The following is a 21473-nucleotide window of genomic DNA, read 5'->3' as shown; positions in this document are numbered from 1 at the left end:
AACAAAATATTAAGAGTTCACAAACCGGCTAAGCTACGCTAAGCTTGTGCACGCAGTACCGTGCACTTCTTTCCAAAACATGTTCTTTACTCGACGCTCCTGTAGAAGAATATACCGATGCTTGTTTGAAATGGTGAAGTGGTGTTTGTGGTTCATTTGGTGTCTTTACTTGTGCATCATGAGGGATGACCAGCAAAAGAGAGGACCTGTTGAGAATTATTGCCATAAAGGTGAGAATAGGTGATCATGAACTTAGATCCTTAGAAAAACTTTATGATCCACATATACATTTTAATTTGTCAGTAACATTAACGCTTTGGATTGGAGTAGATAGATATTCAGTACCATTCTTATTCCTGACAGCTTTCCGACTATTCTACTGTGCGCTGCGCTAACATCTCGTTCTCGGTTGCATGATTCTATCGCCATAAAAGACATGTTACTTTCATTTTAATCGGGAAACAGCCGAGATCACCAAAAGTGCAGGTGATTGTGGGCGTCGAAGAAAATTGCCCATCAACCTTAAGCTTTTTTATATGCTCAATAAAAACGTTTTTTTATTAACATGTAGTTTACGATTTCTTTTCCCAGAGAGAATTCCAGTTCAGTGCACAGAGGATGTTGATGACCTGATGCTAGTTTAGAGGACGGGCGCCGCAGCAGTAACAAGAAAGGCAATCAACAAGAATCTCAAAGCAATTAAAAAAAATGGAAAGGCTACTTACAGAACATTGCCACAAATACATTAAGTAAAAAGTAAATCAACTGACTGTAATTTTCTATAGCAAGATAGCGTTTTGTTCGTCTTGTTACGTTTATTTCTTTGTTCGCTGTTATAGTTTTTGAGTTGTGGTTCAATGCATTGCACAGGCAATAAGTAAATAGTAAATGAAACAAACACCGACGTTAGTTGTAATTTTGTTATAGCCACTTAGCTTGTTTATATATCATGTTTTTTTAACTTTTTCGCTCGTTTTAGTTTTTGTCTGTGTTTCATTCTACTCATCTACAAGATGGCAACAACTGCTGAAATTGTGCATGAGCAAAATCCTTTAAAAAAGAGCGCTCACTATAGCAAGATGTTACTGGTCAGGATTAAATTGACAATTTTAATGGTTTAATTCAGAGTCCTTATTCCTTGCATTGCTGGCTAGAAGAGATTAGCCATGCACCACGATACTATTAGTCAAGTGGCAGCTAACTAACTCCTCAGATGTTCAATTTTACATCAACAAAGTTTTATTTTAGGAGGTTTCTTTAGTACACCACAGTACTACATGACTTGTGACTCCCAAAAAATTATATTCATGTGGTATCCATTACAATGTTTTCCGTTTGGTGATGTTGCTGCCGTTACTGAGTAAATATTGCATGGTTATTGGTTGTAGTCAGAAAGAGCAGCAATATTCAAGCTTTCAAATTCACACACGTTCACACGCATTTTTATTGTTTTTTTTTTTTTTTCTAAAATCAAGTGAAAGATTACAGATGCAAAGTATGCAGAGTCTGATTGCCCCGAGCAGCTCTACAAATTTGTGCGGGACATTTTATCGTAATTTAACGGAAATCTCGAGTGCGAAACACCACAAAGCAAAAGCCTCAGACAAGTAGATTATCTGTTAAACTTCTTTAACATTTCAAATATTCGACTCTTTTTTACTCAATGGCTTTAATTTTAGTTTTTCGTGGCGTGACAGTGGACCAGCTATAAAGCACAGTGGAAACAGCATTTGCATATTAAATATTATTCGGACATACTAACTACACCGTCTACAGCCGATTACTGATAGTTTCCGGGTTGTGGCGCAGATGAGGCGGAATACTAAAATCTCGGCCAATAGTTCCGTCGATACTCATTTCAACACTTACTAGGTATGACCGGGTGTTTTACGCTTTTATCCTCGACTGCAGAACAAATTTATGGGTCAGGTATGGATTCAAAGTACCCAGAGTAAAAAAATTTTAGTTACAAACAATACATGTCACGAAGGCGAGAGTTTGTTTTATAGCCGTTACACTGCAAGATGTAATGGCCAATAGCAAGAAAACCATCCTTAAGTCCACACAAGTTAGCACGACCGTTTACTTAGTCTGAGACACCAGTCTCTTTGTAAATTTTAATACGGATTTTGAGAACGCGCACAGATTGGAGTCCCGTATTTTAGACTGTTTTGCATAAGCATATTGTTTTGTTACGCATGATCAGCGTTGCAGGCGAGGCCAAACTAACATAATGTTAGATCAAAACAACCTTCTCCTTGCCTTTGGTGTCGGTGATGACCATGATATACTTTAATTACCTTCCTCTAGTTTAGAGAACATACGCCGTTTGTATCACTTGCAATCTGAATGAAATGCAAATTCAGTGATGTTCATTAATAGGCGACCTTGCAGTATTCAAAAACAGCGTTTAATTTCAAGGACTGCGGGTGCCACCTAAAGCAGGTTATGGATGTTTAATCCATTATGTAAATACTGTTCGATGATTGGCTGCTGAATAGAAAATAGAAAACAAGCTTAACAGTAACACGATGATGTCATACATAAAACGATTTTGAGAGGTATCTTTGACCTTCTTTGTAGTTGCCATAGCAACGAATTTCGACGTCACCGTGACTCCAATTTGTTTATTAGTAAAACCTTGACAAAGATGTTCTGAAAAAAAACCTTAACATTACAGGTTTTAGCAGCAATAGAATGCCAAAGACGGACTACCCAAACTTTTAAGAGCCACCTTCAGTCCACACGATATCTTATTGCGCTTTTAGTCGTAATAAATAACCGAAGGTAATAACCATTTAAATCGGTCCACACAGTTCGCAGTTCGTGATTGATTTTGATTCGGGGATTCCCCGTCACAAGCAGGTCAACATTACTATTCAAGGTTACCCCGGGTTAAATATATATAAAAATATATTGGTATCAAATGCTCAAAGCGTTGCGGAACACCACACTACAACATGCAAGTGTAGAAAGAATATGGGTCCACAAAAATACCGTGTCCACATTGGCTATGTAGGGGTATAAAAAGATCCAGACCGACTAATAACACCGATATCATTCAGAAGAAAAAGTGAGATATATAAGACGAAGAACACCATTCGAAGAATTTACGGTCAACTCAAAATACGGCTGAGTTAACGAAACTGTGCACTTCTTTCGAAAAAGATGCTATTTAATCGGCGCTACTGCAGAAGAATATGCCGATGCTCGTTTGAAATGGTGAAGTGGTGTTTTTGTTTCTTTTGGTGTCAAGTTACTTGTGCATCACGAGGGATGACCAGCAAAAGAAAGGACCTGTTGAGAATTATTGTCCTGAAGGTGAGAATGGCTGAATTTTGATCTGTTAGAAAAAGGTTTTTGAAAAAAAAAATACAGATGAATTGGTGTAGCTAGAAATTTTAGATCTTTCTCTTTCCTGACGGTATGTATCCTTACTATTCTTCGATCTGTGTGCTGCGCTATCGTCACGGTGTCGGTTGCATGATTCTACCATCACACGACATTACTATTCTTTCTAAAGAGATCACCCAAAGTGCAGGAGATTGCCGTTGGGCTTATATCAACCTTGAGCATTTTTTTGCCCTCAATAAAAACGTGTTTTGATAACGTTTAGTTTTTTATTTCTTTTCCCAGAGAGAATTCCAGTTCAGTGCTCAGAGGATTTTGATGACCTGATGCCAATCTAGAGCAAAGGCGCGGTAACAAGGCAGTCGACAAGCATGGGAAAGCCATTAAAAAAACTGGAAACTTTTAAGGCTTCTTGCAGAATATTGCCATAAATAAATCGAGTAAACAGTAAATCAAACAAACACCGATGTAAGCTGTAATTTCGTTATAGCAAGATCGCTTTTTGTACGTCTCGTTCCTTTATTTCTTCGTTCACCGTTAATGGTTTTTGAGTTCACGGTTTAATGCATTGCAAGGATACAATTTATTTGTTAATAATAAATGAAACAAACACCGACGCAAGTTGACATTTTGTTGTAGCTTTTCAGCTTTTTATATTTCATGTTCCTTTAGTTCTTCGCTCGTTTAAGCTTTTGTTTGTGCTTAATTCTACAGAATGGAAACAACTGCTTACATTATGTATAAAAAATGGTCAACAAAAGCATAATACTTCAATACTATTAAATTTGTTATAAATTTAGACCTGCAACTCGACAATTCATTAGCAATTGCCGCAGGCCGCTTGCCCTGTTTATTTAATTGAAAGTTGTCCCCCTTTGTTTGTCCTTCCTGCACAATTACCCAATAACAGCACGTGTTCCCTAAGTTACTGCATTTCAATATGTTATTGCGTTTTCAATATTGACAAGCCTGACTGAGTTTAATAGATTGGGCTCCGTGTTTTAGATTTTCGGAAGGAACGAAAATGTTTTCTTCATTTCCGACGAAACAATGTTGCGGGTGCACCGAGACTGAGAGAAAGTTGGATTTATTCTTTCCACTATTTGAGAAAACATTAGCCTTGTGCACCACTTGCAGTCTGAATGAAATGCAAAATCAGCGAAGTTAATTGGCGACTTTGCAGTATTCGACAACAGTTTCTCTTGAAAAATTTTAACGACACAGTGGGTGTCACTCAAGCAGGTAATGTCGAGTCCATTATGTAAATACTGTTCGATGATTGGTTGCCGAATAGAAAATAAAAAAAAAAAACAAGCTAAGCAGTGACACGATGATGTCATACATTAAATGATTTTGAGAACGATTTCTAGTTGTAATACAGTAGCGATAACTTTGCGCAACAAATAAAAATAAATGAATGAAAAACGAAATTTTGTTTTATAGGCTGTATATAAAATACGAAATTTTGTTTTATAGACTGTATACAGACGTACAAACCGTTCGTGTGACATCGCGAGTGAAGTTTCTAGTTTTCCCAAACTTTTTTGTACCAGGCTGTCTGGTGTAAGCTAACATTGAGCCAGGCATGTTGTCCAAGAATTAGCCTGCGTGTAGGCCTCTCACATGAATTAAGGAATGACTCTTGTATTTATGTGATGTTTTGGTCATTTCTGCTATATGCGGTCTTTTTCTTAAACACTTGGCTTCTAATAGTATGTTTAGATGGGAAATCAAACTTTCTGATGATTGGCTCAGCTTTAAGTGGTCACGTGACTGACCACGCCCTAAACTGTATGTATCGTGACCAGTTAAGTTACGAGATGTAAACGTACTAGAAATCTATCGGTTTTTCTCTCAAAACCTTTACTTCACCTTGCCGTACGTCCTTCTAAACGGGGATTCTGAAAAACGTTTAATGTTTCTTCGTTATTTCTTATTTTTACCTAGTCCCAGTCCCTCTCCAAAGGAAAGACGTTGTAATTAAGACAAAAGAAATAAATTTGTAAATCCCCGTTTAGATCACTAAACTCGGTGGTAACAGCCATTCGTAGAAATCAAAATTAGTCAATCATTATATCTGCAAGTTCTCGTAAATTTGGATTGAAATTTATATCAACAATTGGGTGTGGTATGTCACGTGACCAAGCAGCAAAGTTCATTAATCCAAAAAATGAAATATTTTATTAAAATACGTCAGGCTTTGCAATTGTTTAAGCGGTAGCTCCAATATATTTTAAATTAGACCACCCCCTCCAAAAATTAGTGGGACTCTTTCCTTAATTCAGTTGAGCTCTCCTATTTCCATGAAGCGAAAAGAAATATAAGTCTAATATGTAAAACATCATCATCATCATCATCATCACTTTTTTTACCCTCGGATTTGAAGAGTAGGTTATATAGCTAATATCTCCGAGCATTTCACAGTACGCACAGTACAACGGGCAAAGACCAGACCACAACACCGGGAACTCCATGCCCTACTCTTTACGATAAGTGTGTGGGTTCTTTTACGTCCCTGCTGACTATAACACTGAAGATGCAGGAGACGGGGCCTACGGTTTATCGTCCTTATCCGAGAAGACTAGAATATCTAACCATTTGCAGATATAATTGCAAAGGCAGCATATTCTCCTCAGTTATTTTAAGACCCTGAGTGTTGGTCCGGTCTGGGACTCGAACCCGAGACCTCCCGCACTGTAGTCCGTCGCTCTGCCAACTGAGCTAACCGGTCGGCGGCGCATGTTTTCTAAATGTAATTACAGTGAAATCGATTTACCGATATTAAATGTGGCATTACTCTACTGCGTCTACAGCGCTTGGGTTTTGCTTTGAATGATTCTTTAGTTTATATGTCTTGCCAGAATGAAAACAAGGCTTTCTCGTTTACTCTACTTTATCACGAAAAGCCACCCGAAATATAACCGACAACGTATTGGTCGCTTTTGGATCGGTCCACACATTTCCCATTTCGTGACTGTTTCTCGGTTTCAATTTAGTTCGGGGATTCCCCGTCACAAGCAGGTCAATTAATATTCAAGGTTACACGGAGTCAAATATATAGGTATCAAATGCAGTAAAGCGTTCAAGGTACGGAACAGTAAGATGGAGGTGGAAAGAATGTCGCCAAACATGTTATGTTCCAGGCTACCGATCCTTTTGCAAGGAATGTAAGTGAATGTTGTCGTTCATGTGTTTTGATGCGGAGAGGTATACTGATTCATCTTCGTCTTTTAAAAGAATTGCCGCCATAATAGATAAAACTGCAGTGAAACTGTTTACTTAATCATTTCCGCGACAAAGCATATTGCAGTAGAGAAAAAAGTATTTGTAATCAGTGTGTGTCGTTCATGAGTTTATATAACCTCGCCTTTTTATAAGCTTCGCTTAGTTGTTGGATACAAAGGAATGTATGGTAGAGGTTTGCTTGATAGCAACAGAAAGAAACGAAATCAAGGGGTTTAAATTATTTACCTTTGTTGTCTCGGACTGGATTACCGGAATTCAGGGCGCGCCCTCTAAGCTTTCGAATACAATGATGGATTGTGATACAGAAATTTTACGGGCCTTTTTTTAATATAACAAAATATTAAGAGTGCACACACCGGCTAGGCTAAGCTTATTCACGCAGTACCGACAACGACATTAATTTTAAAACTACAGTACAATAATAACTTTGTTGAGATTCATTGCGGAAGTGGTCACTCTGCTAAGCACGCAAAGAACATGCCACGGCAGGACCATACAACGATTCAACAAATGTTTTCTGTAAACTGACTTCCAGGACTAGGACTGAGCCTGCCAAAGAACTAAATCAATGACAACTTTGGGTTGAGTTTGTCATCAAAAGTGACATCGAAGAACCAGCTTAGACATTTTCATATTTACTGCTTCGAGCACTTTCAGCGAAACAAACCATGTTGAAGTTACAGTTTTAATTTCTACACTGCACGCTTCTTCAATTTTGAGTATGCAATTGTGATATTTGTCAACCCAGTCAGTGACTTACCATATGCATATGGACTGCAGAGAGATGTCATCTCAGTAACATCTCAACAGTAAAGTTTTGGGTGCGTCGTAAAAATATGCCAAATTCTGCCGATGCTGCAATACTGTTATTTGATGTTGATCGAACTCCTCGATTCTCTTAGCTTCACTTTTAAACTTCTTCATTTAACGTTTTAAACGGGCACATTATTTACTGAATTTCAGAGATGGTCTCCCATCCTCAATATCTAGAGATTGTCTCGTTGAGATCAAGATTTCATGTTTTTATGCAAAATACCTTTTTATGAATTGGGTTCAGGAGGATTACTGCTAACATTGATTCTCCCTACGCCGTAAACACACCTCTCTATGAAGTCACCACACTGGTGTTTCGCGGCGTCGGACACCACAAGCTGTCTGTTTAAGTCATTGCATGTCACCCATACCAAACAAATAACCACGTAGCTTAAAATGACATGACTAACTGACTTAAACACTTTCTTTTTTCAGGGAGCCAACTTCCATAATAATTAGTCAGACATACCAGTAATACCTATTTCAATGCCTGGGTATACATTATCTCTGAACAGCACAGTTGACGAAAGATATTTGTGTTCGCTGTGCAGTAACCTTCTGAAAGATCCTGTCCAGACAGGATGTGGCCATGTTTATTGCAACTCCTGTATCACAGACCTCAAAAGGTAACTGGAAAATTACTACTGTAACTCCTTTTTAAATTACCGCAATGGATCAGACACATGATCAGACACACTGAGAAACATTTCGCGCAGTCCCAGTAAAATCACTTTCTACAGTACACTTCAGCAATATTGCTGGCAACGGTTTTATCGCTATCTGCCACACTGCGCGCATGAAGTGGTGCAGCACAATTGATGGCCTGCAAAAATTTCTGACAGTATGTTTATTTGTCTGTCTGTTTGTCTGTCTGTCTGTCTGTCTGTCTGTCTGTCTGTCTGTCTGCCTGTCTGAATTTCGGCCTGTTTGTCTGTTTGTTTGCCTGTCTGAATGTCTTCCTGTCCGTTCTGTCTGCCTGTCTGTCTTTTTTCCTGGCTGTTCGTCTGCTTGTCCGTCTGTCGTTTTGTCTGTTTAAGTGTCTGGCTGTCAGGTTGTCTGTCTGTATGTAAGTGTGTCTGTTTTTATTGTTTCTTTGATTGTCTTTTTTTTTTTTCTAAAAGCAAAACTACTGGACAGGTATATTTATTGTGTCGACTTGGTTTCACTTCTGTCCCCATTATCGTTACGTAGTTGTAAAATTCAGAACTTGCCTGCGACATAACCGTGTTAGCAATGTCACACGGGATTTTGTAGGACGGGGGGGGGGGGGGGCACGGAAACTTAAAGACATTAAATTTAGAACACAAGTGCAATGATACACCAAATGACCAAATTACGTCGTCTATCCCTGAAGATCTTAGCGAAAGTCATCATGAAGCGCCTATCACTGGCTGTGGACGATAAACTCCGCGAGGAGCAGGCAGGTTTCAGGAGAGGAAGGGGTTGCATCGATCATATTTTCACGCTGAGAAATATTATTGAACAGAGTACAGAATGGCAGCGAACTCCCTATGTGAACTTTGTATATTTTGCCAAAGCCTTCGACAGTGTGCACCGGCACAGCCTCTGGAAGATATTACGAGCGTATGGAATCCCCTTCCACCTTGCTGAGATCATCAAAAGCTTCTATGACAACTTTACCTGCTGTGTTGGTGATGGTGACATCCTATTTGAAGTTCACACTGGTGTCCGACAGGGGTGTGTCATGTCCACATTACTTTTCAACCTTGTTGTGGACTGGATCATGGATCGCACCACTGAAGACCAGATCAGGGGCATCAGATGGACGCCTTTTTCCTACTTGGAATACCTGGATTACGCTGATGATCTAGCCTTACTATCACACACCCACACGCACATTCAAGAGAAGATGCAACGCCTCAACACCTTTGCAAAGCAAGTTGGCCTTAACATCAGCAGCAAGAAGACCAAAATTATGGCACTGAATACTACCAGCACACGACCAGTCCAGATTGATAATGAAGAACTTCCGTACACCGACAGATTTACCTATCTCGGCAGCATCATCAGTACGGATGGAGGAACCGACCTGGACATCTAGAGCCGTCTCAACAAGGCCAGGAACTCGCTCAACATGATGAATAAGGTATTGCGCTCCCCAACTTACAGTACTCGTACTAAGCTGAAGCTCTATCACAGCTGCGTCCTCACAACCCTTCTGTATGGTTCAGAATGTTGGCGCTTAAAGGGACCATGTCACGGATTTTAGCCAAACTCAGGCGTACGAAATAACCATCAAATTCGCTTAAATATATAAAATAACCTTTTAAAACAGTGAAGGAATATTTAAATGACACACCAAATGCAAAAGAAGGTAAGGATGGCCAAAAATGTCGAAGATTGAAACGGATTACGATTTAGGTTTTTGAAATATGGTCCGACGGATCAGTTTTAAAAGTTAATCTTGTCTGCTTGTAACTTTAAATTATAACGCCTGCGAGAAACATTTGGCTGCAGTGAAGCTATGGCTTTGTCATTTGGAATTGTAGAATTAATTTCTTTGCAAACATTTAGTATCATAGCGAATATTTGGCAACATTTATTAACATAAAATTAACTTAGCCGTGACACAGTCCCTTTAACGGAGAAGGATCTATCCAAACTCTCCACATTTCACACCAAGAGCCTTCGGCGTATTTTACGCATCTTTTGGCCCAATGTCATCTCAAATAAAGATCTCTTTGAACGGTGTAGAACTGAACCAATGGCTACCATCTTGATGAGAAGACGCTGGAGGTGGATTGGCCACGTCGCTCGCCAGGAAACCTCCATTGCAAAAACCGCCCTGCACTGGACGCCAGAAGGGAAACGAAAGAGAGGTCGCCCAAAGATCACATGGCGACGGACGGTTGAGAAGGAAATAAAGGAGATGGGGAAGACCTGGGAGGGCATCAAGTTCATGGCAAGGGACCGCCAGATGTGGAGGGAGCACGTTGCTGCCCTACATGCCACTTAGGCGTACTGGGCATGAGTGAGTGAGTGATCCCTGAAATGGTCACTTGCATAAATTAAAATCGAGTTATACTTCTGCGACATTAAATCCAACAATTCCATGCGTGGTGTGTCGACTGTGCGCAACACTGCACACCGTGATGTGACACAGATATCGCTTAGGGAAAATTTCCCTATCTTGCCCATGACCGTTTGGCAAGTAATAGCGAGTTAGATGCCACAAAACGATGACAAATCCTTTTCATCAATGACCAACTCCCTTGCAGTTACCTGATATCAAACTCAAACCCAAAACACTATAGTCGTCTTTAAAAGAAAAAAACCGACATTTGCGCTTTAATATTTTTATTCGCCTTGGGTCCCCTCACCACTAATCTGCAATTTTAAGGATTGGAACAAACTTAAAAATTTTAAGCTTTTTTAAATAGGATATGATGCTCTTCAAACGATATTTTGCCCTTGGACACCAAAAAGGAAATGCGAAAAATCCCTACCAGTCATTAAAACTATATTGTTCTACTACGTTACACAGGGATGATGGAAGTTTCATCTGCCTTGTTGATAAGACACCATTTGCAGCGGAGCAGGTAGATATGTGAATGCTTTTGAAGCCATTTTCTTAAATAAATATGACACCAAAGTGCACATTTGTTTCAAATAACTAAGGTTTTCCATAGCTTTTGTACACACTTAGATTGTAGCTAAATGACGATTACCAATGGATGACTCACAGCGTATCGATGACATTTTATAGGTCTTCCTTGACAACTTTATGAAGCGGGAAGTCCTTTCTCTAGTAGTAGCGTGTCCCAATACAAGCGATGGCTGCGTATGGAAAGGCGAAGTTAGATACATTGAGGTATGTAATATAGTAGCTAAAGTTTTTAGTCAAAATAACTTATCGTTAGATAACCAACAGTAAAATGGTTAAGGACGAAGAGCGAAACGGTTGGGTGGCAGTCAGGCTCCAGTTGTTCAAAAGATGGATAACGCTATCCAATGGATAAATCACTACCCGGTGGATAGCGCAGCATGTTTTATTAACACTATCCACTGGATAGTGATTTATCCGGTGGATAGCGTTATCCACTCTTTGAACAACTGGGCCCAGAACTTTAGCAGCAAATCGAAGTGGATGGAAGGAGAATCTCAAAGCATTACATTATGTGCTTTATGGCATGGAGAGATAATAGGTATTGGTAGGCAAATTATAACTGAATAAACGCGCACTCTTCAGATATTTGCATTTGGACCTCCCATAATCACAAAACCATTTTTCTACAGCAAAGACATTAAAGTACCCCATTAATATTACCTTTGCTGAGCAAAACAGGATAGAAAATGCACGTTCTTGTGACGTATAACTTATAACTAAACGTAGCACGAGAAAGCAGGTGAAAATCCATCTGCATTCACAGCTGTTGTTCAAAGTAAAACTGGATCCGGCTTTACTCAACAATAATTTTACAAAAAACTAGAACGAGTTTAGTGGTAAAACATTTTTGAGATCCCATTGTAAACGTGTGTACATGAAGCAGCAAATGAGGCTTCATGAGGACATATTTTTGAAAGTATTTTATCAATGGTTTATCATTCTCTTCAGCTCGTATTGTTTTTCTTTCCATATAGAAACACCTTTTGTCCTGCCCCGCAGAAAGAGAGAGTTGCCCCAACTACAGCTGTGGTCAACGAGTCAAAAGATCGGACCTCCAGCGACACGTGGAACAGGAATGTCTTTATCGTCCGCAACCTTGCCCCTTTTGTGGTGATACAATTACAGCGATTGTACTCAAAGTAAGTTAGGGGAATTGCACTGTGAAGTCAGTCAAAGCTCCCTTAAGTTATAAAGTTGGAGTCGCGATAGTATAACGATTAGGGCGTTCGAATCGGGATCGGGCAGTTCGAGTTGTGTTCTTCAATCTTGGGCAAGACACTTTACTTGTTGGTGATAAACAAGTTGGCCGGCGCCTTCTTTATAAACGACGTTATTTTTTCGCATTGTCTTTAACCGCTTTTGAGGTAATCTATTGTGGCTATACATTCTGCATTACACCTTGGGCTGCTTACAGCTTGGATTACCTGATGGATGTTATCAAAGAAATTAAAAACTGTACATACACGGTTATTACTTTTGTTATTATTATTTTTTCAGAATCACCAAGCACAGGATTGTAAAATGTATCCCGTGCAATGCCGGGGCTGTGGTAAAGAAGGAATTCCGCGTGGAGAGGTAACCATGTTTTAATATTTATTTTCTCACAATCGATTTTTTAAGGTATTTTGGGATGAAGAACACGCCGCAACAAGTTTGACTTGGAACCACTCCGGCACACTCAGCTTATCCAAACACAATCTTATTCCGAGTCAATTTTTCGAAGCGCTGTGATTACAATAACATAGGAAACTTGCTGGTGGTGGTCTTGTTTGTAAAAGTGCTAGTATAAATTAATGACGACAATGAAGTCTGAGAAAATGGGGCACGAAGGCTTTAACGGACAATATTGCAGAACAATTTTGTTAAAGAGAGACAAAATGATTCTCTTTCAACATCCCTATACAAACCAAAGGATTTTCAGTATTCCTAAAAAAATGAGATTTGAATAAATAAAGATTGCGTTCTTTTCTTTCTTCCCCCTTCACACAGATGGCAAATCACCTTAGTCCCATTAATGGTGACTGTGAAGCTGTCGAGAGGAACTGTGCATTTCAACAGATTGGTTGTAGTGAGAGCAAGGTTTGTATCAAAATGTTCCTAGTTTTCGCCTTAACGATTTTTAATAAACAAAACGTTGAAACCGGGCGAAATCCTTTTGAGAAAGGATAATCATGCACCAACGTGATCGGAAAATCAATTGTTTGTTACACAAATATAGGGGAAAACGGACGATTTGTCCTTGTCAAAATACCAACGGGATCAATCTACACAACACTTTAACAATGTCATTCACTTCACAGAAAATGAAGCAATCGGAGGCCAAAAAACACAACGAACTGTCCTCGATATTCCACTTGAATCTGTTGTTGACGTTTGTGCTGCGTCTGGAGGAACAAGTAAAAAGTAGTCTTGCTGCTGGTGGTGCATTTGGTGGTGGTATCAGTGATCATTGGATGAGGGGTTCCGAAAGGTCCATTTCTAGTGCTATATCAAGCATAGACACAGTTGTACGCGAGACAACGGATATGAGACAAAAGCTGCAAGACAATTCCGAGAGATTGGTAAGGTTGGAAAGAACAGTTGCAAGCCATGGTGAGCGGCAACCAGTAGCCCCGACGTTCTCTTCACTGCAATCCGGCAATATGACGGAAGAGATTTCTAGACGTCTTACGAATGCCGAAAATGGGAGCAATAACATCGAGTTCCTACTGAGCGAGACAGGGCGTGAAATTAACGATGTGAAACAGGAGGTATCGTCACTTAAACGCCAGTTGGACAACGCAGTGGACAGTATCAGGCGACTTGAGCGAAGAATGGAGTCCACAGAGCACAATATGGCACTCAGAAACGTTGTTCTTTCAGACATTGAGGAATATGTTCGTCGACAGCAAGTTTCTACTTATGATGGGACCCTGCTGTGGAAAATAACGGATTATGCTCGCAGAAGAAACGACGCCATTACCGGAAGACAGACGTCCATTTACAGCCCGTGTTTCTACACCAGTCGCCACGGGTACAAAATGTGCGCTCGTCTGTATTTGAAGGGGGACGGCATGGGCAAAGGAACACATCTGTCGCTGTTCTTTGTTGTCATGCGCGGTGAGTTTGACGCGTTACTCCGCTGGCCATTCAGACAAAAGGTCACCATGATGCTGTTGGATCAGGATAATGTTGAACACGTGATCGATGCGTTCAGACCCGATCCAAGCAGCTCTTCTTTCCAAAGGCCCAGGCGAGAGTCAAACATCGCCAGTGGGTGCCCGTTGTTTTGCCCCCTGTCTGAGTTAAATAACCACGCCTATGTGCGGGATGATGCCATGTTCCTAAAAATCATTGTTGATACTGTGGATCTGTAAAAAGGCTTCAGATAACCTGCGGTGAGTTACAGTGTAAGTAAGACCATAGGAGGAACAATGGACCTTTTGCACTGCAGCTAACCATTACATGGTACAAAATAGCACCTTGCAGGACGGGACATCCAAAGGAAAGCGACTTCAACCAGTCATGCTTGACTTTTCTTTGTTTTGAGTATCCCAGAGCGGATGTTGTACCATGTGACCGTTAGCTGCGAGGGACCAATTGCCGTTCTCAACAAATATTTTGTCTAACTTTGTATTATCCAATCAAAAGCGTAAGCAGTCGAGAGTAGTCACGTCATCGTGGCGCGAAAAAATTGCTGAGCAATGCGGGTTCAGTCCGGTCTCGTATAAAGGAATTCGCCAGTCTGGTACTTATTCTCTCGACTGGAGACGCAGATAAAAGCTTTAAAAGGCTGGTTCACACTTATGAGATTAGCACAAGAATAAGCCCAAGCATACCCACAAGGATGTTCACACTTGCGATAAGCCAAAGTACAAAACAACATATGCAAGCGTAGTGCTTCAGAAATTCTGAACAACATTGCATGACAGTGGTCACGTCAACAGCCAAATCTTGTGTTTGTGCTTATTTCACGCCGGTATCCACTTGTGAAATAAGCATAACACAAGTGAAATAAGCATACGAAATAGCAAAAAAAAAAAAAAAAACAGGAACATGTGTCTTTTTTACCTCGATGCATACTAGCCTGTTCTTGTGCTTATGCTCGTGCTTGAGCTTATCTCACAAGTGTGAACCACGCTTAGGTATCAGCTTAGAGTATGAGTTCGTTTTATACGAGGTGACTGGGGATGAGTCAGAGTAATAAATTAACAATTAAATAATTAATTAATTGGTTAGTTAATTAATCATACGTTTCCTTATATCACTAAGGCGCAAATCGTGTAGTTTCAATGAAACTGTTCACGAAAGACAGCTATACTCTTATCATAATACATAACATTTTACCATATCATTTTTTTAGATTTCTGTAAATAAAAAATTAAAAGTATATTTTAATTTGAAACATTAAATTTTATGTAGGACGACCACAATCCAAATTCTGCTGTTTTAAGTAAAAAAAATTAACGGCAATGAAAAAACCTGAAAAGAAAAATATAATAATAACTGTTGATTTTTGGTGTCTACTGTAGAATAGGGTTTCTGTGGGGTTACACTTACAGAGACCCAGCGGCACATCCCATCCAAAATGTCAATGAGTTACCGCCCCCCCCCCCCTGTGCCCAGGGGAGGGGGGCCACGAGATAATTTGGATCTTACAGGCCGAGGTTTGTGTTATCCACTGATGTTGAAGGCTGCAACGGATAACACAAACCGAGTAAGCTTACAAAAAAACAAAAACAAAAAAAACAAATAACAATAGATTTAAAAAACATCTCTGTGAAAGCAGACAGATTACCGATTGGTTTTGGTAATTTTCTTTATGCTTCAAATTTGATTTTGACTGATGTAAATACGACATTTGTTAATCTGCGATTACCGTATAATTTCAACTCATCAGTAAATAGTCTTGAAAGCTCGCCTAAATCTGAGCGTTAGTTATCTTAACTCTGCAGACTGACCACTGCGCATGTTAAACAAACGCCACACTGATTTAATAAACCATCTATTTCATTCTAGATTAACATATGGTGGTCACTATTTTTTTCTAAACTTTGTTGGCCTTTTTTCCTATTTTCTCTGTTTTACCTTATGCAGTGAAAATGTATTACACACATTCAGTTTCTGTATTGCACGTATTCCATGATTTTGTTCGTTTGTAGCAAACGTTTGTATAACGCATACATGCATCATTTTAAGGCACTAAGTTGCCTTTTTAAACATCGTAAAACCTATTTTAGTCTTTGTGTAATGTAAAACTATTATGGTCACCGCCGGTTTCAAAGTTTGAACAAGAGCACAATACTCACTTTCGATTGCCACCCAATAAGAGCTGAGTTCAAGTCCGTACATCGCGGACTTTCAAATTGGAACCAACCATGTGCTAATCAAAAGAATCGCGGCCTTTGGGGACGAGAATGCTTTTATTGACGATGTGCACTTCACTGAACGTCTCCCTCAGTGTTTGCGTGGAATAAAACTGTTTTTGTTTTTTTCGAACTGTTTGTTGTTTGCTATTGTCCACATTATTTCTCAGATCAAATAGTTATTTAAAAAGTTAAAAATGTGTTACAGTTACTTTATCCCACGCGTGTTACAAATTCACGTATAATGTAATGTGATATGTAAAGTTTTGTCATAAGTAAAGTTTTGTGTAAGTAATCGTATCATATGTAGTAAGAGTAACTATTGTAAGTAGACCAAGTAGTCGCATTGTAAGTTATTTTTGTGTGTGTTGCAATAAAAAATTCTCATGTTAAAGTGCCTATGAAGTAAAATTTTTTTTTCCTTTTTTTGGTAGCTTAGTATGTCTTCTGTCCGAAATGCTAAAAAAAGAATAATGTCAAAGAGAGAGAAATCGGACTTTTTTCCGCCTAAAGTGCCCTCAGTAAGCCAAAACAGTGGGTCCGGAGACTGGACACGAATTTGGCTCGGATGACGTAGTTAGTGGTTCCACGGATCAGTTTACATTTAGATTTTGTTGATACACAGTGAAGTTCACTACTTCAGCTGAGATTGTTACTGCTTTTTCGTTGATAAATCCACAGGCAGACAAGTCTCTGTGTTTGAGGCCGCGTGACGTAAGCGTCACGGTATGCGCTATTTGATCCCATACATTTACTGTAATTTGTAACGATTGACCTCCGCTTGAGTCAACTGATCGTTAGAAATGCTCCATAAAATACTGAATTTCGCTTCTTTTCATCCTAAACTTTGATCTACTGTAAGCCAGATAAATAAAGTTCACTTACCTTTCATTTTTTGTGTGATCTTTTGTGTTTTTATGGGGTTTTTGGGCCGTTAATTCCTCCATGGTCGTCACCGCCCCAAGCTAAAGTAAGAAATCAAAAGCCCTCTGGGCTTAGTGTCTCGTGTCACTTTTTAGAGTTTATTTAAAAAAGAGATCGCTTTTCACGTCTATTTATTGCTTGTAAAGTTGATCAGTTATATAACTCCAATAACAGCAGAAAAAGATGACAGACATTGCACTGTATTGCACTTTGGTTCACTAAGCATACATTCAACTGTATACTTATACTATGACTTCCATGTGCTTTCTTCACGCTATATGAGATATCGCTTTGGGTGTTTATTCGTGAACGCTTAGCCTGTTGAGTGATAATGACATGCGAGTGGTGATGATTTTGTTAATTCTTATAACCTCTTCTCCTGATTTAGTATTGATATTGTGAGGAGAAATTTGGTTTTGGTCACTCTTGAGCCGGTCTTAATGTTTTTGTAACGCCAAAGCTACAACGCAGCGGCTGAAGAACGTGTAAATTACAGTCATTTTCTTCGCTATTTAAATCTACTGAATGAAATATTCTGCTAGGTTCTGCTTAATAGAAAACATTCGATCTTGCTTGACACGTGATTCCGCGCGAACGTACGCAATAAACTATGTAGTAGTGTTTAACTCGCACAAATCTCACTTTTAAAGAGAGACTTTAACTTCTACACAGAGCTTACTATGCTGTACCATAACTGGTCATAACTTTAAAATGGTTGGGTATTCAATCGACTAACGATTCAAACGATTCAAACCTTTTGTTCAAACGACATGTGTTATGTGTGCAAGATTAACTTTGACATTCAATCCCGACCAACTAATTGCTTAGATTACAATCCCTCTTTAACCCCGATACAATCTGTTGCCGCGGCTAAATTTAAAAAAAGTTGTCTACACAAAGATAAGAACAATGCTTACCGATCGAACAACTGATATTTACATCGTCCTCTCTTTCAGCAACATTTTTACCATTAGCCGATACTAGTTACGTTGATATAAAAGCTATATCTGCTATATTCCACGACTGTAATCTCTATAAATACAGTTGTTACAGTAAATATCCTGTTGAAACATCCACCATTTTCCTACGCTTGGTAAACAGAAATGATTTTCAACTACTTTCCAAAACTCTCAAGATAAAATAATAGATATCAAATGAAAGCACGCTATTCTTTAAATTGGCAACGTGAAGCTGTTATTCTGATACATCTCACAATTGCACAAATTAAAACTTTACAAGCGACCACAAGACAAGACACTCCAAAGAGATTTTAGAGCTTCATGTTAAAAACTGCTTTTCTCGCTCAATTTAAGTTGCGGTATACTAGCGTTATATGCACAACAACGACAACGAAAAATTTACAGCCGGCAGGTCCATCTATTGACATCTTGTTGATTATTAGACACTTCTGCTTTTCAGATCCGTTCTAAAACCCATCAATATAATTTCTCTCTTTCGGTTAGTACATTGTATTATGCGTTTGTAATAACCTGGTGTATTTCATTCTTCTTCTACGCGTTTTCTGCTTGAGTTACAATTAATTTCATTGATTTTCAGTACAATCTTGTCGGCAAAGGTTAGAATGTTATTTTAAGAACGTAAAACTTGTCTGTATTTTTCTTGATAACTGCTGGCTGCAGCTCAAATATATCCAAAATTGAAAAGCGTACAGCTAATTTAAAGAAAAAAATGCGTCACATCTACGTGTATTCCTCTTAAGAGCTTCATTCATGCACTGAAAAGGCTGTTGTTGTTGTCTATAGTAGCGTGGAATTCACAGCAGGATATATGAAGCTACATGTAGTGCCTCTTGACTCAGGTCAATCTTCGGGTCAAAAAAATAAAAAAAGCAATGTATGTTTTGCGCTTTAGATTGACATTTCTGCTCTTCAATCCTAAGAAAACTCATCAAATATAATTTCCCTCTTTCGGTCATACATTGAGTTCTACCTTTACCTCAGAGCCGAGTGTAAACGAGGCTTTGCAAATCGAAAGTGTAAATGTTTCTCTCGATGAATCAGGCGCCTGAAAAAAGAAAGGCAAAAAAGTACGACTCCAGACTGGCAGAGTTCTTTTATTGAAATGTGGGAAAAAGTATGGAACAGCACAACGCTAGTTTAGAACATGGATAGTAAAAGTTTTTACTATCCATGATTTGAACAAACAAACGCCACAGTTGACATTTTTAAAGATTTGGCATCAAAATAATTGTCTTTATCTAATCGTTTATCTTCTGTTATTAAATTGTTGTTATTCATGCCACAAAGGTCACCCCTTTCAATACAAAGTTGTGCAAAAGTCACGTAGCAATCATAGTCTTTTAAAAAATGCTCGTTTTTTGTTCAACCTTTTTCAACGCAATTCTCCAACGAACTTTCAACATGCCAAATGCTCGTTCCACTACAGATCGTAGCGCACCGAACTTTAGGTTTTAAACTTTCGCTGCTCCTGAGTCAGGCGTCCTCTGTCCGGGTAGGGTTTCACTAGCCAGTTCGTTAGCGGATAGGCACTGTTGCCAGCTAAAAGGGGCCTTATTTCTGTTCCATTTTTATTGCCTGTTAGACCACTTAAAATTTGCTCGTTTGCTGCAAGTTCAGAAAAAAACGTCATCTCTTTTTTATAGCGTGCCTGTATTTTTACATAATAAGCCCTTTACAATAAATACTCCTAACTTACTGTTTGATGAACCAGCGCTTTAGTTGCGACCTTTGTAAAGAAACAATTATTCTTTGATAACATTTGTTTTGTGATCGGATGCCGCCGGAATTTCATAACATGGCGGGAAAATTCCGCGGCCTCACAAAGCAAATGTTGACATGGCGGGAAAAATATTGACATGGCGGGAAAATATCCCCCTGTACAATTATCTCGTGTCGTCATGACAACGTCGTCATGACGACACGAGACAAAAATGACAAGGCTGGCAACTTAGATGGCCCGCCGAGATCGACAGCCTCCCAGTTTTCGGTCAATTTCTCCAATTCCACGAGTCGCTCGCCATCCAGCCTCTGGCAAGTTAAAGGTAGGTAATTTTCAAAGATCTGTGCCAAAAATCACCGCAATCGATCGGTTCTAACACGCTTAAAAGCCGCCGCGAATTTCCAAGTTCGCTGCGAAATCGCCATCGTCAAAGGATGTGAGAAAGAGAGGTCAATCATAACGCCGATATCAAATTCAAATTAATCGAAAACAACGGTCAGATTACGCCCGCCAGCGACAAAATTAACCCTTGCCCCATCCCACAGCGCAAGGCATGTCTGTGATAACAGCAAACTGCATAACCTTTTTTGCTAGCTCTACATCTTGTTTTCCTAAAAAAGAGGCACAATTTTAATTAATGGGCTATTGAAAAAGTGAATGCTTAAAGCATAACTATAGAAAACGCAAATTCTTGATAGGGGTTTTTCGTCTGACATGCCGTGCGCTGTGGGATGGGGCAAGGGTTAATTTTGTCGCTGGCGGGCGTAATCTGACCGTTGTTTTTGAATAATTTGAATTTGATATCGGCGTTATGATTGACCTCTCTTTCTCACATCCTTTGACGATGGCGATTTCGCAGCGAACTTGGAAATTCGCGGCGGCTTTTAAGCGTGTTAGAACCGATCGATTGCGGTGATTTTTGGCACAGATCTTTGAAAATTACCTACCTTTAACTTGCCAGAGGCTGGATGTCGAGCGACTCGTGGAATTGGAGAAATTGGCCGAAAACTGGGAGGCTGTCGATCTCGGCGGGCCATCGAAGTTGCCAGCCTTGTCATTTTTTCTTACTTTAGCTTGGGGCGGTGACGACCATGGAGGAATTAACGGCCCAAAAACCCCATAAAAACACAAAAGATCACACAAAAAATGAAAGGTAAGTGAACTTTATTTATCTGGCTTACAGTAGATCAAAGTTTAGGATGAAAAGAAGCGAAATTCAGTATTTTATGGAGCATTTCTAACGATCAGTTGACTCAAGCGGAGGTCAATCGTTACAAATTACAGTAAATGTATGGGATCAAATAGCGCATACCGTGACGCTTACGTCACGCGGCCTCAAACACAGAGACTTGTCTGCCTGTGCCGGAAGTTCGGCGAAGAAGATTCAAATGAGAAATTTCCTATAATAAATGAATAACTAAAATTGTTATTGTTTCCTAAAGAACATACATCGACGGGCTTTGATT

General features: G+C 39.4%; 2 protein-coding genes across 5 annotated transcripts in view; both read left to right on the top strand.

Annotated features, from left to right (window-relative positions):
• Window positions 1-16669, top strand: part of LOC144642805 (TNF receptor-associated factor 2-like) — a 52820-nt gene extending 36151 nt beyond the window's left edge. Inside the window, exon 9 of the mRNA XM_078501891.1 lies at window positions 14864-16669. The gene's annotated coding sequence lies outside the window, so the exon portion shown is untranslated. The remainder of the gene's footprint in view (window positions 1-14863) is intronic.
• LOC144642781 (TNF receptor-associated factor 2-like) overlaps window positions 1-21473 on the top strand; it is an 88026-nt gene that overhangs the window by 287 nt on the left and 66266 nt on the right. The window contains exons 1-8 of one of the 4 annotated variants that reach the window (XM_078501880.1): window positions 3720-3826; window positions 7846-8036; window positions 10916-10970; window positions 11138-11242; window positions 12013-12177; window positions 12536-12613; window positions 13028-13117; window positions 13339-14872. In XM_078501880.1, coding sequence (XP_078358006.1) covers window positions 7897-8036; window positions 10916-10970; window positions 11138-11242; window positions 12013-12177; window positions 12536-12613; window positions 13028-13117; window positions 13339-14394 — 1689 coding nt within the window. In that variant the 5' untranslated portion in view covers window positions 3720-3826; window positions 7846-7896 and the 3' untranslated portion in view covers window positions 14395-14872. Of the gene's footprint in view, window positions 1-3719; window positions 3827-6419; window positions 6519-7845; window positions 8037-10915; window positions 10971-11137; window positions 11243-12012; window positions 12178-12535; window positions 12614-13027; window positions 13118-13338; window positions 14873-21473 lie in introns of those variants that run through there. The other 3 variants (XM_078501864.1, XM_078501855.1, XM_078501873.1) reach the window with 3 other exon arrangements.

The sequence above is a fragment of the Oculina patagonica genome, chromosome 1, assembly GCF_052425735.1.
Source record: "Oculina patagonica isolate OP01 chromosome 1, crgOcupat, whole genome shotgun sequence".
NCBI lineage: Eukaryota > Metazoa > Cnidaria > Anthozoa > Scleractinia > Oculinidae > Oculina > Oculina patagonica.
Note: the sequence above shows the minus strand (reverse complement) of the source record. Positions and strands in the feature narration are given on the sequence as shown.